The following is a 23,033-nucleotide window of genomic DNA, read 5'->3' on the forward strand; positions in this document are numbered from 1 at the left end:
TACATTGGATAAGTGTCATCGGTTCTAAATAGAAAAATAAATTGGTGTAACTGGGTACATAGGATGGGGTTACTTTATTGTGAGGCTGATTAATCTGGAATTCGTTACTACATGCAGTGGTGATAGAAAATTCAGCAACAGAATTTAAAGCGGATTGGATACCATTTTTAAATCATGTCTTTAAATCTAATGTTTAGAGGTGGTGTTTGATCCAGATATTGTATCTCATTGCTATTTTTGTAGGTCCACATAGAGTTCCTCTTTCATCCACTTGGGGGACACTTATGCGCCACACTCTTCTGTATTATCAAGCTGGGAACTTAGTGATACATCTAGATAAACCGTTTTGGGATCGGTACAGGTCTCATCACTGGTTAGGTATTGTAAACTTCAGAGTTATGTCTTGCAGTGATTCTGATTTGAGCGTTCTGTTCTTGAAGAGAGAGGAATCAGACTCTGAGGATTCTTCATGTTTTCATGCAGACTCTAATTGACATAGGGTAGATGATTCAGTGCAGACAGTATGGCAGGCACTATACATGCAGGACAGCAAGGAGTCAGAGGTGCCTGACAGTACTCTATTTAAAAGGAAGAATAGGGAGTTGCTTTGCGATGAATAGTATAAACTCAAACAAAAGTTCTAGGTTACACACCCATCACCTCCTATCCTTTTATGGAAAACGTTTAATCGTTTTCATTAGTCCCCATCCTAGTGTAGCTTAAAATATACATTACCCCTCCAAGCGTGCAAATACACTTAATTTTGTCAAGAGCCAGTAAAACTATTAGTATGTCTTTGGCATGAGGGTCCAAAACAGAGTACCCATAGGAAACCCCCACACACACGAGGAGGAAATAGAAAAGGTGGTCAGAGCAACATGATGCCTTGGTTTGAATTAGTGACATTAGTTTCAGTCTTTTAATTCTGGCAGTAAAGGAGAAGGTCCAGTATTGACAAGGCAATACACTATTGTTTATAGAGGACATATAATCTGTCCACCTGGTTCCAGTAGTGGCTGCAGCCAATATGCTACTGTACTGTCATGCATGGTTGTATTCCACTTTAAATTTGTGGCCAGTGGAAGTTATGGAACAGGGGTTATAACGTTGATGCCGTCATAGTGCAGCCCATATGTTTTTCCATTACTGATATTTATAGTGTGATGGTGCCTATTGCTAGATCAGAGTCAGAATCCGCTTTATTGGCCAGGTGTACTCACGTACACTAGGAATTATTTATGGCACAATGCATTGCCAAGCAGCAACATGAAGGGGGAATACATAGCATAAGAAGGGGGAAAAATGTAGCATACATTACAAACATTACACGTATGAGTTGATACTGCACATTGCAACTGTACAATAGACTCAACATATTATACATGTAAGACTAAAAACGAAGGCTGCTTGGCAGAGCAGCACCGAGGCAGCCATCCGCGGTGCCAACTAGAACTCAAACAATGCACATAATACAGAAGATTTAAGTATTACATCAAAAGATAAACCACACAGACAACACAAAAAACAAATGCACACAGAAACAATAATGCATGATTGGTGTAGGCATTTTGGGTAATAACCTCCAGGGGCTGTGTATACCACCCTCACAAGGTACCAGGTGTGGCAGCCATCTTAGGCGCACAAATAGTCCACCCCTAGAAGAGAACACAAAACGGGGAGATTGCAGAGTCCTTAAGTTCAGAGTAGGGTTCCAATAAAACCATCAGGTCCATGTATTTTTCATCCCATCCACAAGCGCACCAGATAAGGCAGCCATGTTTGGCGCACTACGAAGGTTACACAGTGGGAGATGAGCCATACAAGGGCCAAATGCATGTATGGGAAACTGACACGTGTGTAGGAGTATGCTATACCCTGCATGGAAAGATCCAAATGAGGCACACCCTGCCCACGAAGGAACCATCCGAGGCAGCCATGTGGGGCGCACTGCGTAGGTTACAGCTGGCAGGGTGTGCTACCAATGGAGGTACACATTACAGGAATAGCACACAGTGGAGTGGAAGTACCCTGTAAGAAGAAAGAGAAGAGAGTGATTGCCTTGTGGGCTGTCTGGTACAGAGCTTTGCCTGAGCAACTGTGTATGGCAGCCACTCTAACCTCGGTGCATACTTTTGCAGAAGTTTTACAAGTTTAACCATTTTGGAAACTTGATTGCAATTCTTCTTCACACACACCCAAAGGGGCAGTTTAGGGACTTATGCATGGTCAGATATAGTCAAGTGAATGAATGAAAGAAAACAGGATTGTTATACTTTACCTTAAATCCATTGGGAGACCCTGAGCACCCACCTCTAGTTCCCTTGTTTAAAAGTTTACCAAAGTTTTACAGTGATCGTACGTTTTTCTCTTGGTTTAGTTATCTTTTATTTTATTGTATATGGATGATTAAAAAGCATGAACAGTAAAGTTACTAGCAGATTAGGTGATATACTGTAGGAGAGTGAAGACATCAAAACATACTGAATATCTTTAAAGTCATAGAGAAGGGTCTCTAGCATATGACTAGTAACTACCAATCCATTAAGAGAAAACAATCTAATATTTTCTTCCAGCTCACGCCCCATCAGGCTAAATTGGCCCGATTTACTGTACACTGGAGATTTTTTGTCTTCCTCTAGTTTTTCAACCACTGTGCCGTGGCACACTAGTGTGCCCTGAGCAGTCTCCAGGTGTGCCGCCATAGAAGCAGAGCCAGGCCCGTCAGTGTTTTTATGCTACTGAGGCCCTGGAATGATCAATACTTAAGGGTTTTGTGGTTACAGAGCCAGTTCTAATTTTGGGCTCGGGCAGTGTTGGGCTCTTCTGGCTTTCTCAGATGTGGCTCAGGCGTTACCTATGAAGAAGCTGCAACATGACATCCTAGGACATGCAACTGCACCATGCATCACCATTATATTTGAGTTAAAAAAAAAATGGCGTGCCTTGACAATATTTAAATCTTGTTCACTGTGCCGCGAGTTTTAAAAAGTTGAAAATCTCTGCTCTAGATCAACATTGTTAAACCTTTTGAAAGTTTGAACTTTAGATGCCGGTCTGTTTTTTCCACTATACCGTACTAACGTAACAGTGCTTGTTTTAAACATAATTTCTCTGACGTCCTAGTGGATGCTGGGGACTCCGAAAGGACCATGGGGGATAGCGGCTCCGCAGGAGACTGGGCACAAAAGTAAAAGCTTTAGGACTACCTGGTGTGCACTGGCTCCTCCCCCTATGACCCTCCTCCAAGCCTCAGTTAGATTTTTGTGCCCGAACGAGAAGGGTGCATACTAAGGGGCTCTCCTGAGCTGCTTAGAGTAAAAGTTTAAAGTAGGTTTTTTATTTTCAGTGAGACCTGCTGGCAACAGGCTCACTGCACCGAGGGACTAAGGGGAGAAGAAGCGAACTCACCTGCGTGCAGAGTGGATTGGGCTTCTTAGGCTACTGGACATTAGCTCCAGAGGGACGATCACAGGCCCAGCCATGGATGGGTCCCAGAGCCGCGCCGCCGGCCCCCTTACAGAGCCAGAAGACTGAAGAGGTCCGGAAAATCGGCGGCAGAAGACGTCCTGTCTTCAATAAGGTAGCGCACAGCACCGCAGCTGTGCGCCATTGCTCTCAGCACACTTCACACTCCGGTCACTGAGGGTGCAGGGCGCTGGGGGGGGGGGCGCCCTGAGACGCAATAAAAACACCTTATTTGGCAAAAAATACATCACATATAGCTCCTGGGCTATATGGATGCATTTAACCCCTGCCAATTTTTCCTTAAAAAAGCGGGAGAAAGGCCGCCGAGAAGGGGGCGGAGCCTATCTCCTCAGCACACTGGCGCCATTTTTTCCTCACAGCTCCGTTGGAGGAAGGCTCCCTGACTCTCCCCTGCAGTCCTGCACTACAGAAACAGGGTAAAACAAGAGAGGGGGGGCACTAATTTGGCAGATAAATATATACAGCAGCTATATCAGGGAAAAACACTTATATAAGGTTATCCCTATATATATATATAGCGCTCTGGTGTGTGCTGGCAAACTCTCCCTCTGTCTCCCCAAAGGGCTAGTGGGGTCCTGTCCTCTATCAGAGCATTCCCTGTGTGTGTGCTGTGTGTCGGTACGTTGTGTCGACATGTATGAGGAGGAAAATGGTGTGGAGGCGGAGCAATTGCCTGTGTTAGGGATGTCACCCCCTAGGGAGTCGACACCTGACTGGATGGTCTTATGGAAAGAATTACGTGATAGTGTCAACACTTTACAAAAGACTGTTGACGACATGAGACAGCCGGCAAATCAGTTAATACCTGTACAGGCGTCTCAAACACCGTCAGGGGCTCTAAAGCGCCCGTTACCTCAGGTGGTCGACACGGACACTGACTCCAGTGTCGACGGTGAGGAAACAAACGTATTTTCCAGTAGGGCCACACGTTACATGATCACGGCAATGAAGGAGGTTTTGAACATTTCTGATACTACAAGTACCACAAAAAAGGGTATTATGTGGGGTGTGAAAAAACTACCCGTAGTTTTTCCGGAATCAGATGAATTAAATGAGGTGTGTGATGAAGCGTGGGTTTCCCCCGATAAAAAACTGCTAATTTCTAAAAAATTATTGGCATTATACCCTTTCCCGCCAGAGGTTAGGGCGCGTTGGGAAACACCCCCTAGGGTAGATAAGGCGCTCACACGCTTATCAAAACAAGTGGCGTTACCGTCTCCTGATACGGCCGCCCTCAAGGAACCAGCTGATAGGAAGCTGGAAAATATCCTAAAAAGTATATACACACATACTGGTATTATACTGCGACCAGCAATCGCCTCAGCCTGGATGTGCAGTGCTGGGGTGGCTTGGTCGGATTCCCTGACTGAAAATATTGATACCCTGAACAGGGACAGTATATTATTGACTATAGAGCATTTAAAGGATGCATTTCTATATATGCGAGATGCACAGAGGGATATTTGCACTCTGGCATCAAGAGTAAGTGCGCTGTCCATTTCTGCCAGAAGAGGGTTATGGACGCGACAGTGGTCAGGTGATGCGGATTCCAAACGGCATATGGAAGTATTGCCGTATAAAGGGGAGGAGTTATTTGGGGTCGGTCTATCGGACCTGGTGGCCACGGCAACGGCTGGGAAATCCACCTTTTTACCCCAGGTCACCTCTCAGCAGAAAAAGATACCGTCTTTTCAGGCTCAGTCCTTTCGTCCCCATAAAGGCAAGCGGGCAAAAGGCCACTCATATCTGCCCCGGGGCAGAGGAAGGGGAAAAAGACTGCAGCAGACAGCCTCTTCCCACGAACAGAAGCCCTCCCCCGCTTCTGCCAAGTCCTCAGCATGACGCTGGGGCCTTACAAGCGGACTCAGGCACGGTGGGGGCCCGTCTCAAGAATTTCAGCGCGCAGTGGGCTCACTCGCAAGTGGACCCCTGGATCCTGCAGGTAGTATCTCAGGGGTACAAATTGGAATTCGAGACGTCTCCCCCTCGCCGGTTCCTGAAGTCTGCTTTACCAACGTCTCCCCCCGACAGGGAGGCGGTATTGGAAGCCATTCACAAGCTGTATTCCCAGCAGGTGATAATCAAGGTACCCCTCCTACAACAGGGAAAGGGGTATTATTCCACGCTGTTTGTGGTACCGAAGCCGGACGGCTCGGTGAGACCTATTTTAAATCTGAAATCCTTGAACACTTACATAAAAAGGTTCAAGTTCAAGATGGAGTCACTCAGAGCAGTGATAGCGAACCTGGAAGAAGGGGACTATATGGTGTCTCTGGACATCAAGGATGCTTACCTCCATGTCCCAATTTGCCCTTCTCACCAAGGGTACCTCAGGTTTGTGGTACAGAACTGTCACTATCAGTTTCAGACGCTGCCGTTTGGATTGTCCACGGCACCCCGGGTCTTTACCAAGGTAATGGCCGAAATGATGATTCTTCTTCGAAGAAAAGGCGTCTTAATTATCCCTTACTTGGACGATCTCCTGATATGGGCAAGGTCCAGAGAACAGTTATAGGTCGGCGTAGCACTATCTCAAGTAGTACTACGACAGCACGGATGGATTCTAAATATTCCAAAATCGCAGCTGATTCCGACGACACGTCTGCTGTTCCTAGGGATGATTCTGGACACAGTACAGAAAAAGGTTTCTCTCCCGGAGGAGAAAGCCAGGGAGTTATCCGACCTAGTCAGGAACCTCCTAAGACCAGGCCAAGTGTCAGTGCATCAATGCACAAGGGTCCTGGGAAAGATGGTGGCTTCTTACAAAGCGATTCCATTCGGCAGATTCCACGCAAGAACTTTTCAGTGGGATCTGCTGGACAAATGGTCCGGATCGCATCTTCAAATACATCAGCGGATAACCCTGTCTCCAAGGACAAGGGTGTCTCTCCTGTGGTGGTTACAGAGTGCTCATCTCCTAGAGGGCCGCAGATTCGGCATTCAGGATTGGGTCCTGGTGACCACGGATGCCAGCCTGAGAGGCTGGGGAGCAGTCACACAGGGAAGAAATTTCCAGGGCTTGTGGTCAAGCATGGAAACGTCACTTCACATAAATATCCTGGAACTAAGGGCCATTTACAATGCCCTAAGTCAGGCAAGGCCTCTGTTTCAGGGTCAGCCGGTGTTGATCCAGTCGGACAACATCACGGCAGTCGCCCACGTAAACAGACAGGGCGGCACAAGAAGCAGGAGGGCAATGACGGAAGTTGCAAGGATTCTTCGCTGGGCGGAAAATCATGTGATAGCACTGTCAGCAGTGTTCATTCCGGGAGTGGACAACTGGGAAGCAGACTTCCTCAGCAGACACGATCTCCACCCGGGGGAGTGGGGACTTCACCCAGAAGTCTTCCACATGATTGTTAACCGTTGGGAAAAACCAAAGGTGGACATGATGGCGTCCCGCCTCAACAAAAAACTGGACAGATATTGCGCCAGGTCAAGGGATCCTCAGGCAATAGCTGTGGACGCTCTGGTAACACCGTGGGTGTACCAGTCAGTGTATGTGTTCCCTCCTCTGCCTCTCATACCCAAGGTACTGAGAATCATAAGAAGGAGAGGAGTAAAGACTATACTCGTGGCTCCGGATTGGCCAAGAAGGACTTGGTACCCGGAACTTCAAGAGATGCTCACGGAAGACCCGTGGCCTCTACTTCTAAGAAAGGACCTGCTCCAGCAGGGACCATGTCTGTTCCAAGACTTACCGCGGCTGCGTTTGACGGCATGGCGGTTGAACGCCGGATCCTGAAGGAAAAAGGCATTCCGGATGAAGTCATCCCTACCCTGATCAAAGCCAGGAAGGATGTAACTGTGCAACATTATCACCGTATTTGGCGTAAATATGTTGCGTGGTGTGAGGCCTGGAAGGCCCCTACAGAGGAATTTCAACTGGGTCGTTTCCTGCATTTCCTGCAAACAGGACTGTCTATGGGCCTAAAATTAGGGTCCATTAAGGTTCAAATTTCGGCCCTGTCAATATTCTTCCAAAAAGAACTAGCTTCAGTTCCTGAAGTTCAGACGTTTGTCAAGGGGGTACTGCATATACAGCCTCCTTTTGTGCCTCCAGTGGCACCTTGGGATCTCAATGTAGTTTTGGGATTCCTAAAATCACATTGGTTTGAACCACTCACCACTGTGGACTTAAAATATCTCACATGGAAAGTGGTAATGCTGTTAGCCCTGGCTTCAGCCAGGCGTGTATCAGAATTGGCGGCTTTATCCTATAAAAGCCCTTACCTAATTTTTCATACGGATAGGGCAGAATTGAGGACTCGTCCTCAATTTCTCCCTAAGGTGGTTTCAGCATTTAACTTAAACCAGCCTATTGTGGTGCCTGCGGCTACTAGGGACTTGGAGGATTCCAAGTTGCTGGACGTAGTCAGGGCCCTGAAAATATATGTTTCCAGGACGGCTGGAGTCAGAAAATCTGACTCGCTGTTTATTCTGTATGCACCCAACAAGCTGGGTGCTCCTGCTTCTAAGCAGACGATTGCTCGTTGGATTTGTAGTACAATTCAGCTTGCACATTCTGTGGCAGGCCTGCCACAGCCAAAATCTGTAAAAGCCCATTCCACACGGAAAGTGGGCTCATCTTGGGCGGCTGCCCGAGGTGGCTCGGCTTTACAACTTTGCCGAGCAGCTACTTGGTCAGGGGCAAACACGTTTGCTAAATTCTACAAATTTGATACCCTGGCTGAGGAGGACCTGGAGTTCTCTCATTCGGTGCTGCAGAGTCATCCGCACTCTCCCGCCCGTTTGGGAGCTTTGGTATAATCCCCATGGTCCTTTCGGAGTCCCCAGCATCCACTAGGACGTCAGAGAAAATAAGAATTTACTTACCGATAATTCTATTTCTCATAGTCCGTAGTGGATGCTGGGCGCCCATCCCAAGTGCGGATTGTCTGCAATACTTGTACATAGTTATTGTTACAAAAATCGGGTTATTATTGTTGTGAGCCATCTTTTCAGAGGCTCCTCTGTTATCATGCTGTTAACTGGGTTCAAATCACAAGTTGTACGGTGTGATTGGTGTGGCTGGTATGAGTCTTACCCGGGATTCAAAATCCTTCCTTATTGTGTACGCTCGTCCGGGCACAGTATCCTAACTGAGGCTTGGAGGAGGGTCATAGGAGCCAGTGCACACCAGGTAGTCCTAAAGCTTTTACTTTTGTGCCCAGTCTCCTGCGGAGCCGCTATCCCCCATGGTCCTTTCGGAGTCCCCAGCATCCACTACGGACTATGAGAAATAGAATTATCGGTAAGTAAATTCTTATTATTTTTTAAATGCATTTTAAACACAAACCTTTATTTGTTAATCTTTTTAGGGCAGAAAGGTGAATATATAAGAGATGCTGTCACTCTGTACAGGTTATGAGCAAATTAAAGTCCAGTCTGCCTAATGAACCTTTTTGGTTAATTTAAAACTTGTCTACACCCCCATTTATACCATACTGCACTTAAAGCAAAGTAATTAGGCCACATCCCCATATATTATATTGTGAGAGAACTATCACAATTGAATTAAATTGTCAAAAGTGTTTAGGAAAGAGGCAAAGTCATTATGGGGAAGTTAAATAATGGGAACTCTGCTGAACGGCGAGTTCTGCTAATATATAATTCTTATATAATTCTTACTTTGTAAACACTTACTACAGTCGTCATTAAAAAGAAACACCCTTTATTTTTAAATGCACTAATCAAAAGCAAAAGATTATGTTGGGGGGAAAAAAAATCCGAAATCACTGTTGAACACTATTTTATAGCTTGGGGATCAGTATGAGATCCCAGCGTATGGGTTCCCGGCGGTCGAAATACCGACACCAGGATCCCGGAGTTTAAAACACTGACAGGGGTGAGTAAAGGGTGTTCTACCCCTTACCCCCCCCCCCGATCCCTAATCCTAACCCCCTGAGATGCAGCCTAACCCTAACCCCCCGGGATGCAGCATAAACCTATCTTACCCCCCACCCCACGGATTACCTCTGCAGCACTGTGGTGTCTCATCATTCGGGACCCCAGTTGTCTGGGCTCCAGCTCCAGGATGTTGCCCCCTTCTGAATGCCAGTGTCGGCATTTAGACTAGAGTCGGGATCCCGGCATCAGTATTCTGACTGCTTCCCATAACTTGCTCTTATTGTTCAGTAATTTGTTATAAGGACTCATGTAGGAGACAGGTTGAATTGTGAAACTTGTACATTTAAACTATTCTGACACATTTTATTTTTCAGGCACATACTGTAATTCAGCCAGTGCCTGCTTTGTAGCCTCTGATGGGACTGATTTAAGACTGTATCAGGCAGTGGTTGATGCACGAAAGCTACTGGATGAGCTATCAGATCCTGAGTCATCTGTAAGTCTTATATAGTTTAAGTTCCACTCAAGAATATTGTGACACGTACTGTAGTTTTAGATTATTAATATTATTAATTTTCTTTGTATGAATGTTTGCAATAAATTACTATTTTCTGATGGAAGTATAAATTCAGTGTTAAGTAATTGAAAATATTTTTTATAAGTAAAGTCACTATAGGGGTGTATTCAATATGAGTCGGATCCATTCCAACATGCATTTGTCATAATGGATCCGACGAGGGCTATTTAATGAGCGGCCAAATCCGACTGTCTGATTTGGCTGTTCCCGACAACTGTCACAAGTACCGGCAGGGACTGCTGACCCGCTCCTCCTCATCCGTCCCCGCTCCTCTCCTCACCTGTCTCATCTCCTCGCAGGCCATCGATCTGCACTGCAATGGAAGTGGCGAGGCCGGGGTGCAGGGCGGGCGGGTGTCTGGCAGCTGTGGGGGGACCGGGAAGCCCGACAGCAGCGGCAGTGTAGCGGGAGAGGACGGCTCAGCACACAGCGGCCGGCTGTGGACACTCGTCCCCGGGACACGTAACGTCCGCTTACGCTTTCCCCAGCACCGTTACAGCCCGGGCAGCGACATAGCTAGCCAGCAGTGAGTGTCAGCAGGTGTCTAGCATGTGCGGGGCCGGCCCGGGGACCTGTTGCTGGGGGGTGATTGCACACGGTCAGCACTGCCGGGACTGTGACTGCGGGTGAGCCCTGGTGCTGACAGTGCTGGGGGTCCTGTTATCTCCCTCCGGATGATGAGTGTAGTCAGTGTGCCTGGTGTATGTACATGGGGGCAAGTTGTACAGGGTGACCTGGTGTCATCACTAGTGCGGCATGCATGGTCCCTGTCCCTTCCTACCTGTCCCCGCTCCCCCCTCTCATCTCCCCGGTTCCACAATGTCAATCCGACTTTATACAAAGTCGGATTGACATTGTCAGAAACGGGACCAATACCTGTCTGATTTGGTCGCTTTTCCGACAGAAGCACGCGGATCGGTGGCTGTTAAGCCAATCCGACAGCTTTCCAACAAGTCGGATTTCCCGACTTGATGGAAAAAACGAGGCCGCATTGAATAGGTCGGAACCCCTTCCGACCTAAACCTGTCGGAAACTGCCGTCTTTCTGACAAGACGGCAGTTTCCGACAGGTATTGAATACACCCAATAGTCTATGTTAGTTTTTACTCTTTACCTCCTGTGCTCATTTCCAACTAACACGTGACTTCATAACAAGACCTAACCTATTCATAACCTATTATGTCAGTTGTGTTTGTGTACATAATAAAAATTAACTTAAACATATCTAAATGTTTTTATACTCCATATAGTCCAGAATGGGATATACTCAGAAGTGGATTCATGTTGTAATCTACAACTGGATAGTCCTGTTGACTAACTATAAGAGAGATATTATGGAAATAGTTTTTAATAATAAGGAAAGAAAATCATTTATTGCACATAAGTTTTCCAGTGGTCTGCAAACCTGATGGTATATGCCATGGATTGATGGTGGGTTCAAAGCCTAAAATACAGGGGATGCGGTCAAGATCCCGCTGGACGGAATCCCGGCAGTCGGAATACCGACACCGGAATCCCGACCGGCACAATCCCGACATATTCTCCCTCTGTGGGTGTCCACGACACGCTGCGCTTGTCACGATGTGGGCATGGTGGCTCGCTTCGCTCACCACAGATTCTATTCTCACTCTATGTGTGTGGTGACACCCACAGAGGTAGAATCACCTACCTCGGCGGCACTCCGGCAGTGGGATAGTACCCCTATCAGGTTTCAGCGCCGGTATTTTAACCGCATACCAGTGGAAAATCAGGATGGTCTTTTCTATTCTTCAGTGGGTGTCTCTGAGGGATTGCAGTGTTTTTTACTTTATCCCACCAGGATTTCAAAACCGCTATTTAGTAAATTCCCCCCACACGTTTATAAAACGTGTGGGGGGAATAACTTAAACTAATGACCAAAAGGGGGACACTAATGACCCCATAAGTTGTAAAATGATCTGTAGGTGGCGCTTTGTATCAGTTTCCATTTAGAGCTGTATATAGTGAAACACAAAACCAAAGACCTACAATAAAGTAGCCCACTGGCGCTAGTAATTAGTTTAAATTAAACGTATATGTCCCAAGAGTAATCTGCGTGCAGCTCACTGTAAGACAGGGGGACCTCTCTACCCCCTGACCACAATAGTTACAAAAAGAAAAAAGAAAATATACAGACAGCGCTAGCAGATTTCTTATTAAATAATGATGTATTAATTATAATTTCCTCTATTAATATCTCTGATAAAAAAATCCCTTTCTTACCTCTAAAACTTAATTGCATACAATTATACAAAACTTTTATCTAAAATCATGGCACTAATAGATATACAATCACAACACAATTTAATAATATTACTCTGCTCTCTTAGACCACTTAATTTCTCCTTGATACAAGCAGCATACAACTCTAACCAATTACCTCACACTGTTTCACTTCAGTGTTACAAATTCTACCAGCTCTAGTTAGATGTTAAATGTCTTTATTCCACTCAAGATGAGGGTGTGCAGTTCATTGACACACATATAAAACAAAATAATTACTTGTTCAGGGCCAAGTTAAATTATTACTTGCTTCCAGATGTTCGTTTTAACCTGGGAATATTAAATAGCTTTTTCTCCTCTCTTTTGGGATCCACGCTGATTTCGTGCACAACCGCAGTTGGTTAATTATTAATTAGTTGGTTAGACATGCATGTATAGAATAACTTATCTCAAGATAACAGAGTTAGTATAGTGTCACAGCGGACATTTAGACATGGCCATGTTAAAATCCAGTTTTTACCGCAATCTCTCCTGGGTTCCGTTATATTGTGCTCCCGGCTTCTGGTGCCCAAAACCTTTGTAAAAAGCCTTATCCGGAGATCATCAGATTGTTCCCAGCCTGGAGACAGAAGTGCGGTATGGTAATCACAGGTAGAGCGGGTGAATAAAGACGCGTTTCTCCGCCTGTCGGCATCGGCGGCTTCCTCAGTCAGATGTTTGAAATTTGCCGCTCCGCTTTCTTTTATCGCTGAAGTCTCTCATCTGCGCTTGCGTACATTACCTGCGCTTCGCGCCTCACTTTCAGTTTATCAGTCGGTCAAATTATCAGCGGCTAGCAATTACGTATGGCTCATTCACAACCACACTTATCAGTGACAGCTACCTATGTAATCTATTAATGACCACACCTGATTGACTTCAGCATGAGATTACAATTTAACTAACCTTATATTCCATATCCATATCGTAACTGCATATTTATACCATCCGATCCCATATGTACCAGGTATATTGATATACAGTTATCTATAAATAAGCAGAGCGGAATTTACCTGAAACAGAAACTTAAAAAACTAATATTTTCTCATGGAACATATACTCATTTCACAATATCTAACGGACTTGTTCTTAATATTTTCCACTTAGGTGTACATATAGCTAAAAACTATTGCACCTCTAACTATTATTTACCTTACACTAGTGTATTCAATCAGGGCAGCAATTAAAGCCACACTACGCACCCAATTTGAAAGTGTTATTAAACACCATGCTAGCACATCCCATTTAACTAGTTAAATTTTTTTTCACCAATAAATAAAAATAACATCTAACATTTCATAATGAGACAAACACATGACCTAAACAAAATTTACCTTCAACTACCCACTACATCCCCATCTATCAATTTTGTAGTTTTCATCCTTTAAACCTTAGCAAACCCCCCCCCCCCCCCCCCCGTGATTAGATTTTATATTTGTTTAGATACTAGCTTGATATTAATTTTTACGTGATATGACTAATACCCCATTTTAGAAGCAAACAACACTTGACCTAGACTTACCATTTTGTCCTATGGTTTATCTGATATGGTTAAGTTCCACCGTATCATTTAGACCATCAGGGCACATGGTTCCTAGCCTGAATATCCAAAATGCCTCTCTCCTGCAGAGAGTATTAAACCTGTCGCCCCCACGTGGAGTAGTCTTAATCTGTTCTATCCCAATAATTTTTATATTGCTAGGTGAGTATAGATCACATTGTGCAGTGTGGTTGGACAAGGGATGTGTTCTTATATTTTTATTAATATTTCTCCGATGCTCCATAAATCTTGTATGGAGCATACGGTTTGTTCGTCCCACATATTGCTTCCCACAACCACACTGCACAACGTAGATCACAAATTTTGATCTGCAATTAATAAAACTTTTTATCTGGAATTTCTCACCATTTTGGTTTGAACAAAATTCAACTACTTTTCTACTTGTATGTGCGCAGGTGTTGCATGTAGAGCTCCCACACTTATGGAAGCCTACTGGTCTATTTGGTATCCAGGTATTCTCTATCTGTCCACCATCTGGTATAAATATGCAGTTACGATATGGATATGGAATATAAGGTTAGTTAAATTGTAATCTCATGCTGAAGTCAATCAGGTGTGGTCATTAATAGATTACATAGGTAGCTGTCACTGATAAGTGTGGTTGTGAATGAGCCATACGTAATTGCTAGCCGCTGATAATTTGACCGACTGATAAACGGAAAGTGAGGCGTGAAGCGCAGGTAATGTACGCAAGCGCAGATAAGAGACTTCAGCGATAAAAGAAAGGAGCGGCAAATTTGAAACATATGACTGAGGAAACGCGTCTTTATTCACCCGCTCTACCTGTGATTACCATACCGCACTTCTGTCTCCAGGCTGGAAACAATCTGATGATCTCCGGATAAGGCTTTTTACAAAGGTTTTGGGCACCAGAAGCCGGGAGCACAATATAACGGAACCCAGGAGAGATTGCGGTAAAAACTGGATTTTAACATGGCCATGTCTAAATGTCCGCTATGACACTATACTAACTCTGTTATTTTGAGATAAGTTATTCTATACATGCATGTCTAACCAACAAATTAATAATTACCTAAATGCGGTTGTGCACGAAATCAGCGTGGATCCCAAAAGAGAGGAGAAAAAGCTATTTAATATTCCCAGGTTAAAACGAACACCTGGAAGCAAGTAATAATTTAACTTGGCCCTGAACAAGTGATTCTTTTGTTTTATATGTGTGTCAATGAACTGCACACCCTCATCTTGAGTGGAATAAAGACATTTAACATCTATCTAGAGCTGGTAGAATTTGTAACACTGAAGTGAAACAGTGTGAGGTAATTGGTTAGAGTTGTATGCTGCTTGTATCAAGGAGAAATTAAGTGGTCTAAGAGAGCAGAGTAATATTATTAAATGTGTTGTGATTGTATATCTATTAGTGCCATGATTTTAGATAAAAGTTTTGTATAATTGTTTGCAATTAAGTTTTAGAGGTAAGAAAGGGATTTTTTATCAGAGATATTAATAGAGGAAATGATAATTAATACATCATTATTTAATAAGAAATCTGCTAGCGCTGTCTGTATATTTTCTTTTTTCCTTTATATAGTGATCCCAGAATGCAGTGGAGTTGCTTATTTGAAATGCTTAATAAACCATAATTTTCATTTTAAAGAAAATATATCACCCCATCAGTATTCTCATTATGGTTTTTGTACCACACTTTCCCTCTTTGCATCTTTTCAGTGATGTGTTGCTAATGCTTGCTCACTCATTTTAGAAACTTATTGGTGAAGTGTTTAATATTGTCAGCCAGCAGTCTACCGCACGCCCCGGGTGTATCATTGAGCTTGATGTGATAACTAGCAAGGTATGTAGATCTGTGTTTGTTCTGTGAATTTATTTCTTTTTCTCTCTGACTTAAGGTTTTTTTTTTCTTCCCACTAATCTTGAGTAGCATTCTACCACACATATTATGGTGCAGTAAAGCGCCTGTAAACATCTTTCTCTGACGTCCTAGTGGATGCTGGGACTCCGTCAGGACCATGGGGAATAGCGGCTCCGCAGGAGACAGGGCACAAAATTTAAAAGTTTGACCACTAGGTGGTGTGTACTGGCTCCTCCCCCTATGACCCTCCTCCAAGCCTCAGTTAGGTTTTTGTGCCCGTCCGAGCAGGGTGCAATCTAGGTGGCTCTCCTAAAGAGCTGCTTAGAAAAAGTTTGTTAGGTTTTTTATTTTCAGTGAGTCCTGCTGGCAACAGGCTCACTGCAACGAGGGACTTAGGGGAGAAGAAGTGAACTCACCTGCGTGCAGGATGGATTTGCTTCTTAGGCTACTGGACACTAGCTCCAGAGGGACGATCACAGGTACAGCCTGGATGGGTCACCGGAGCCGCGCCGCCGACCCCCTTGCAGATGCCGAATAGAGAAGAGGTCCAGAAACCGGCGGCAGAAGACGTCTCAGTCTTCATGAGGTAGCGCACAGCACTGCAGCTGTGCGCCATTGCTCTCCGCACACTTCACACCAGCGGTCACTGAGGGTGCAGGGCGCTGGGGGGGGCGCCCTGGGCAGCAATGTAATATACCTATTCTGGCTAAAATATATCACATATAGCCCCTGGGCCTATATGGATGTATTTAACCCCTGCCAGGTTCCAAAAAAACCGGGAGAAGAAGCCTGCCGAAAAGGGGGCGGGGCCTATTCTCCTCAGCACACAGCGCCATTTTCCTGCCCAGCTCCGCTGCGAGGAAGGCTCCCAGGACTCTCCCCTGCACTGCACTACAGAAACAGGGTAAAAACAGAGAGGGGGGGCACTTATTGGCGATATTTATAATATTTGAGCTGCTATAAAGGGAACACACTTATTAAGGTTGTCCCTATATATATATTTATAGCGCTTGGGTGTGTGTTGGCAAACTCTCCCTCTGTCTCCCCAAAGGGCTAGTGGGGTCCTGTCTTCTATCAGAGCATTCCCTGTGTGTCTGCTGTGTGTCGGTACGTGTGTGTCGACATGTATGAGGACGATGTTGGCGTGGAGGCGGAGCAATTGCCTGTAATGGTGATGTCACCCCCTAGGGAGTCGACACCAGAATGGATGGCTTTGTTTATGGAATTACGGGATAGTGTCAGCACGCTACAAAAGTCGGTTGACGACATGAGACAGCCGGCAAACCAGTTAGTACCTGTCCAGGCGTCTCAGACACCGTCAGGGGCTGTAAAACGCCCTTTACCTCAGTCGGTCGACACAGACCCAGACACTGACACTGAATCCAGTGTCGACGGTGAAGAAACAAACGTATTTTCCAGTAGGGCCACACGTTATATGATCACGGCAATGAAGGAGGCTTTGCATATCTCTGATACTGCAAGTACCACAAAAAGGGGTATTATGTGGGGTGTGAAAAAACTACCGATAGTTTTTCCTGAATCAGAGGAACTGAATGAAGTGTGTGATGAAGCGTGGGTTACCCCAGATAGAAAACTGCTAATTTCAAAGAAGTTATTGGCATTATACCCTTTCCCGCCAGAGGTTAGGGCGCGCTGGGAAACACCTCCTAGGGTGGATAAGGCGCTCACACGCTTATCAAAGCAAGTGGCGTTACCGTCTCCTGATACGGCCGCCCTCAAGGATCCAGCTGATAGGAGGCTGGAGAATACATTAAAAAGTATATACACACATACGGGTGTTATACTGAGACCAGCAATCGCCTCAGCCTGGATGTGCAGTGCTGGCGTGGCTTGGTCGGAGTCACTGTCTGAAAATATTGATACCCTGGATAGGGACAGTATTTTACTGACTATAGAGCAGTTAAAGGATGCATTTCTTTATATGCGAGATGCACAGAGAGATATTTGCACTCTGGCATCAAGAGTAAGTGCGATGTCCATTTCTGCCAGAAGAAGTTTATGGACGCGCCAGTGGTCAGGTGATGCGGATTCCAAACGACATATGGAAGTATTGCCGTATAAGGGGGAGGAATTATTTGGGGTCGTTCTATCGGATCTGGTGGCCACGGCAACGGCCGGAAAATCCACCTTTTTACCCCAGGTCACCTCCCAGCAGAAAAAGCCGCAGGCTTTTCAGCCGCAGTCCTTTCGTTCCTATAAGAACAAACGAGCAAAAGGACATTCCTATTTGCCCCGAGGCAAAGGAAAGGGTAAGAGACTGCAACAAGCAGCTCCTTCCCAGGAGCAGAAGCCCTCCCCGGCTTCTACAAAGGTGTCAGAATGACGCTGGGACCTTACAAGCAGACTCAGGGGCGGTGGGGGGTCGCCTCAAACATTTCAGCGCACAGTGGGCTCACTCGCAGGTGGACCCCTGGATCCTGCAGGTAGTATCTCAGGGTTACAGGTTGGAATTCGAGAAGTCCCCTCCTCGCCGTTTCCTAAAGTCTGCTTTGCCAACGTCTCCCTCCGACAGGGCGACGGTATTGGAGGCCATTCACAAGCTGTATTCTCAGCAGGTGATAGTCAAGGTACCCCTCCTACACCAAGGGTACCTCAGGTTCGTGGTCCAAAACTGTCATTATCAGTTTCAGACGCTGACGTTTGGATTGTCCACGGCACCCCGGGTCTTTACCAAGGTAATGGCCGAAATGATGATCCTTCTTCGAAGAGAAGGCGTCTTAATTATCCCTTACTTGGACGATCTCCTGATAAGGGCAAGATCCAGAGAACAGCTGGAGGTCGGAGTAGCACTAACCCAAGTAGTGCTCCAACAACACGGGTGGATTCTGAATTTTCCAAAATCCCAACTGATCCCGACGACACGTCTGTTGTTCCTAGGGATGATTCTGGACACTGTTCAGAAAAAGGTATTTCTTCCGGAGGAGAAAGCCAGGGAGTTATCCGATCTAGTCAGGAACCTCCTAAAACCAGGAAAAGTATCTGTGCATCAATGCACAAGAGTCCTGGGAAAAATGGTAGCTTCTTACGAAGCGATTCCATTCGGCAGATTCCATGCACGAACTTTTCAGTGGGATCTGCTGGACAAATGGTCCGGATCGCATCTGCAGATGCATCAGCGGATAAAATTGTCCACAAGGACAAGAGTGTCTCTGCTATGGTGGTTGCAGAGTGCTCATCTGTTAGAGGGCCGCAGATTCGGCATACAGAACTGGGTCCTAGTGACCACGGATGCCAGCCTGAGAGGCTGGGGAGCGGTCACACAGGGAAGAAACTTTCAGGGCGCGTGGTCAAGCCTGGAGACGTCTCTTCACATAAATATACTGGAGCTAAGAGCAATCTACAATGCTCTAAGCCTGGCAAAACCTCTGCTTCAGGGTCAGCCGGTGTTGATTCAGTCGGACAACATCACGGCAGTCGCCCACGTAAACAGACAGGGCGGCACAAGAAGCAGGAGGGCAATGGCAGAAGCTGCAAGGATTCTCCGCTGGGCAGAAAATCATGTGTTAGCACTGTCAGCTGTGTTCATCCCGGGAGTGGACAACTGGGAAGCAGACTTCCTCAGCAGACACGATCTGCACCCGGGAGAGTGGGGACTTCATCCAGAAGTCTTCCACATGATTGTGGTCCATTGGGAAAGACCAATGGTGGACATGATGGCGTCCCGCCTCAACAAAAAACTGGACAGGTATTGCGCCAGGTCAAGAGACCCTCAGGCAATAGCTGTAGACGCTCTGGTAACACCATGGGTGTACCAGTCAGTGTATGTGTTTCCTCCTCTGCCTCTCATACCAAAAGTACTGAGAATTATATGGCAAAGGGGAGTAAGAACGATACTCGTGGCTCCGGATTGGCCAAGAAGAACTTGGTACCCGGAACTTCAGGAGATGCTCACGGAAGATCCGTGGCCTCTACCTCTAAGACGGGACCTGCTTCAGCAGGGACCGTGTCTATTCCAAGACTTACCGCGGCTGCGTTTGACGGCATGGCGGTTGAACGCCGAATCCTAAGGGAAAAAGGCATTCCGGAAGAGGTCATCCCTACCCTGGTAAAAGCCAGGAAGGAGGTGACTGCACAACATTATCACCGCATTTGGAGAAAATATGTTGCGTGGTGTGAGGCCAGGAAGGCCCCCACGGAGGAATTTCAACTGGGTCGATTCCTACATTTCCTGCAAACAGGATTGTCTATGGGCCTCAAATTAGGGTCCATTAAGGTTCAAATTTCGGCCCTGTCGATTTTCTTCCAGAAAGAATTGGCTTCAGTTCCTGAAGTCCAGACTTTTGTAAAAGGAGTACTACATATACAGCCCCCGGTTGTGCCCCCAGTGGCACCGTGGGATCTTAATGTAGTTTTGGATTTTCTCAAATCCCATTGGTTTGAGCCACTCAAATCGGTGGATTTGAAATATCTTACATGGAAAGTAACCATGCTACTGGCCCTGGCTTCAGCCAGGAGAGTGTCAGAATTGGCAGCTTTATCGTATAAAAGCCCATATCTGATTTTCCATTCGGACAGGGCAGAACTGCGGACGCGTCCTCACTTTCTGCCTAAGGTGGTTTCAGCGTTTCACCTGAACCAGCCTATTGTGGTGCCTGCGGCTACTAGCGATTTGGAGGATTCCAAGTTGCTGGACGTTGTCAGAGCATTGAAAAAATATATTTCAAGGACGGCTGGAGTCAGAAAATCTGACTCGCTGTTTATACTGTATGCACCCAACAAGCTGGGTGCTCCTGCTTCTAAGCAGACGATTGCTCGTTGGATTTGTAGCACAATTCAACTTGCACATTCTGTGGCAGGCCTGCCACAGCCTAAATCTGTCAAGGCCCATTCCACTAGGAAGGTGGGCTCATCTTGGGCGGCTGCCCGAGGGGTCTCGGCATTACAACTCTGCCGAGCAGCTACGTGGTCAGGGGAGAACACGTTTGTAAAATTCTACAAATTTGATACCCTGGCTAAGGAGGACCTGGAGTTCTCTCATTCGGTGCTGCAGAGTCATCCGCACTCTCCCGCCCGTTTGGGAGCTTTGGTATAATCCCCATGGTCCTGACGGAGTCCCAGCATCCACTAAGACGTCAGAGAAAATAAGATTTTACTTACCGATAAATCTATTTCTCGTAGTCCGTAGTGGATGCTGGGCGCCCATCCCAAGTGCGGATTGTCTGCAATACTTGTACATAGTTATTGTTACAAAAAAATCGGGTTGTTATTGTTGTGAGCCGTCTGTTCAGAGGCTCCTACGTTTGTCATACTGTTAACTGGGTTCAGATCACAAGTTGTACGGTGTGATTGGTGTGGCTGGTATGAGTCTTACCCGGGATTCAAAATCCTTCCTTATTGTGTACGCTCGTCCGGGCACAGTATCCTAACTGAGGCTTGGAGGAGGGTCATAGGGGGAGGAGCCAGTACACACCACCTAGTGGTCAAACTTTTAAATTTTGTGCCCTGTCTCCTGCGGAGCCGCTATTCCCCATGGTCCTGAAGGAGTCCCAGCATCCACTACGGACTACGAGAAATAGATTTATCGGTAAGTAAAATCTTATTTTTACAAGTAGCTGATGGTAGCTTTTTTAACATTCCTCACTATATTTTAACTAGAGCAATGTGGCTAAAAGTAAACCTGAAAGCCGAGTTAAGACTTGTGTTAATTACATTAAATCCATTTTCTCTAACGTCCTAGTGGATGCTGGGGACTCCGAAAGGACCATGGGGAATAGCGGCTCCGCAGGAGACTGGGCACAAAAGTAAAAAACTTTAGGACTACCTGGTGTGCACTGGCTCCTCCCCCTATGACCCTCCTCCAAGCCTCAGTTAGATTTTTGTGCCCGAACGAGACGGGTGCAGGCTAAGGGGCTCTCCTGAGCTGCTTAGTGTAAAAGTTTAAAGTAGGTTTTTTATTTTCAGTGAGACCTGCTGGCAACAGGTTCACTGCACCGAGGGACTAAGGGGAGAAGAAGCGAACTCACCTGCGTGCAGAGTGGATTGGGCTTCTTAGGCTACTGGACATTAGCTCCAGAGGGACGATCACAGGCCCAGCCATGGATGGGTCCCAGAGCCGCGCCGCCGGCCCCCTTACAGAGCCAGAAGAGTGAAGAGGTCCGGAAAAATCGGCGGCAGAAGACGTTCCTGTCTTCAATAAGGTAGCGCACAGCACCGCAGCTGTGCGCCATTGCTCTCAGCACACTTCACACTCCGGTCACTGAGGGTGCAGGGCGCTGGGGGGGGCGCCCTGAGACGCAATAAAACACCTTTTTGGCAAAAAATACATCACATATAGCTCCTGGGCTATATGGATGTATTTAACCCCAGCCAATTTTTCCATAGAAAAGCGGGAGAAAGGCCGCCGAGAAGGGGGCGGAGCCTATCTCCTCAGCACACTGGCGCCATTTCCTCACAGCTCCGTTGGAGGAAGGTTCCCTGACTCTCCCCTGCAGTCCTGCACTACAGAAACAGGGTAAAACAAGAGAGATGGGGCACTAAATTGGCATATAAATATATACAGCAGCTATATTAGGGAAAAACACTTATATAAGGTTATCCCTGTATATATATATAGCGCTCTGGTGTGTGCTGGCAAACTCTCCCTCTGTCTCCCCAAAGGGCTAGTGGGGTCCTGTCCTCTATCAGAGCATTCCCTGTGTGTGTGCTGTGTGTCGGTACGTTGTGTCGACATGTATGAGGAGGAAAATGGTGTGGAGGCGGAGCAATTGCCTGTGTTAGTGATGTCGACACCTGACTGGATGGTCTTATGGAAAGAATTACGTGATCGTGTCAGCACTTTACAAAAGACTGTTGACGACATGAGACAGCCGGCTAATCAGTTAATACCTGTACAGGCGTCTCAAACACCGTCAGGGGCTCTAAAGCGCCCGTTACCTCAGGTCGATACAGACACGGACACTGACTCCAGTGTCGACGGTGAGGAAACAAACGTATTTTCCAGTAGGGCCACACGTTACATGATCACGGCAATGAAGGAGGTTTTGAACATTTCTGATACTACAAGTACCACAAAAAAGGGTATTATGTGGGGTGTGAAAAAACTACCCGTAGTTTTTCCCGAATCAGATGAATTAAATGAGGTGTGTGATGAAGCGTGGGTTTCCCCCGATAAAAAACTGCTAATTTCTAAAAAATTATTGGCATTATACCCTTTCCCGCCAGAGGTTAGGGCACGTTGGGAAACACCCCCTAGGGTAGATAAGGCGCTCACACGCTTATCAAAACAAGTGGCGTTACCGTCTCCTGATACGGCCGCCCTCAAGGAACCAGCTGATAGGAAGCTGGAAAATATCCTAAAAAGTATATACACACATACTGGTATTATACTGCGACCAGCAATCGCCTCAGCCTGGATGTGCAGTGCTGGGGTGGCTTGGTCGGATTCCCTGACTGAAAATATTGATACCCTGGACAGGGACAATATATTATTGA

At 46.2% G+C, this 23,033-nt stretch overlaps 1 protein-coding gene across 2 annotated transcripts in view; it reads left to right on the forward strand.

Annotated features, from left to right (window-relative positions):
- Window positions 1–23,033, forward strand: part of DMXL2 (Dmx like 2) — a 401,239-nt gene that overhangs the window by 167,217 nt on the left and 210,989 nt on the right. For both annotated transcript variants that reach the window (XM_063926075.1, XM_063926076.1), the window contains exons 13-14: window positions 9,711–9,832; window positions 15,474–15,563. In XM_063926075.1, the coding sequence (XP_063782145.1) occupies window positions 9,711–9,832; window positions 15,474–15,563 (212 nt within the window). The remainder of the gene's footprint in view (window positions 1–9,710; window positions 9,833–15,473; window positions 15,564–23,033) is intronic.

The sequence above is a fragment of the Pseudophryne corroboree genome, chromosome 6, assembly GCF_028390025.1.
Source record: "Pseudophryne corroboree isolate aPseCor3 chromosome 6, aPseCor3.hap2, whole genome shotgun sequence".
NCBI classification, from domain to species: Eukaryota; Metazoa; Chordata; class Amphibia; order Anura; family Myobatrachidae; genus Pseudophryne; species Pseudophryne corroboree.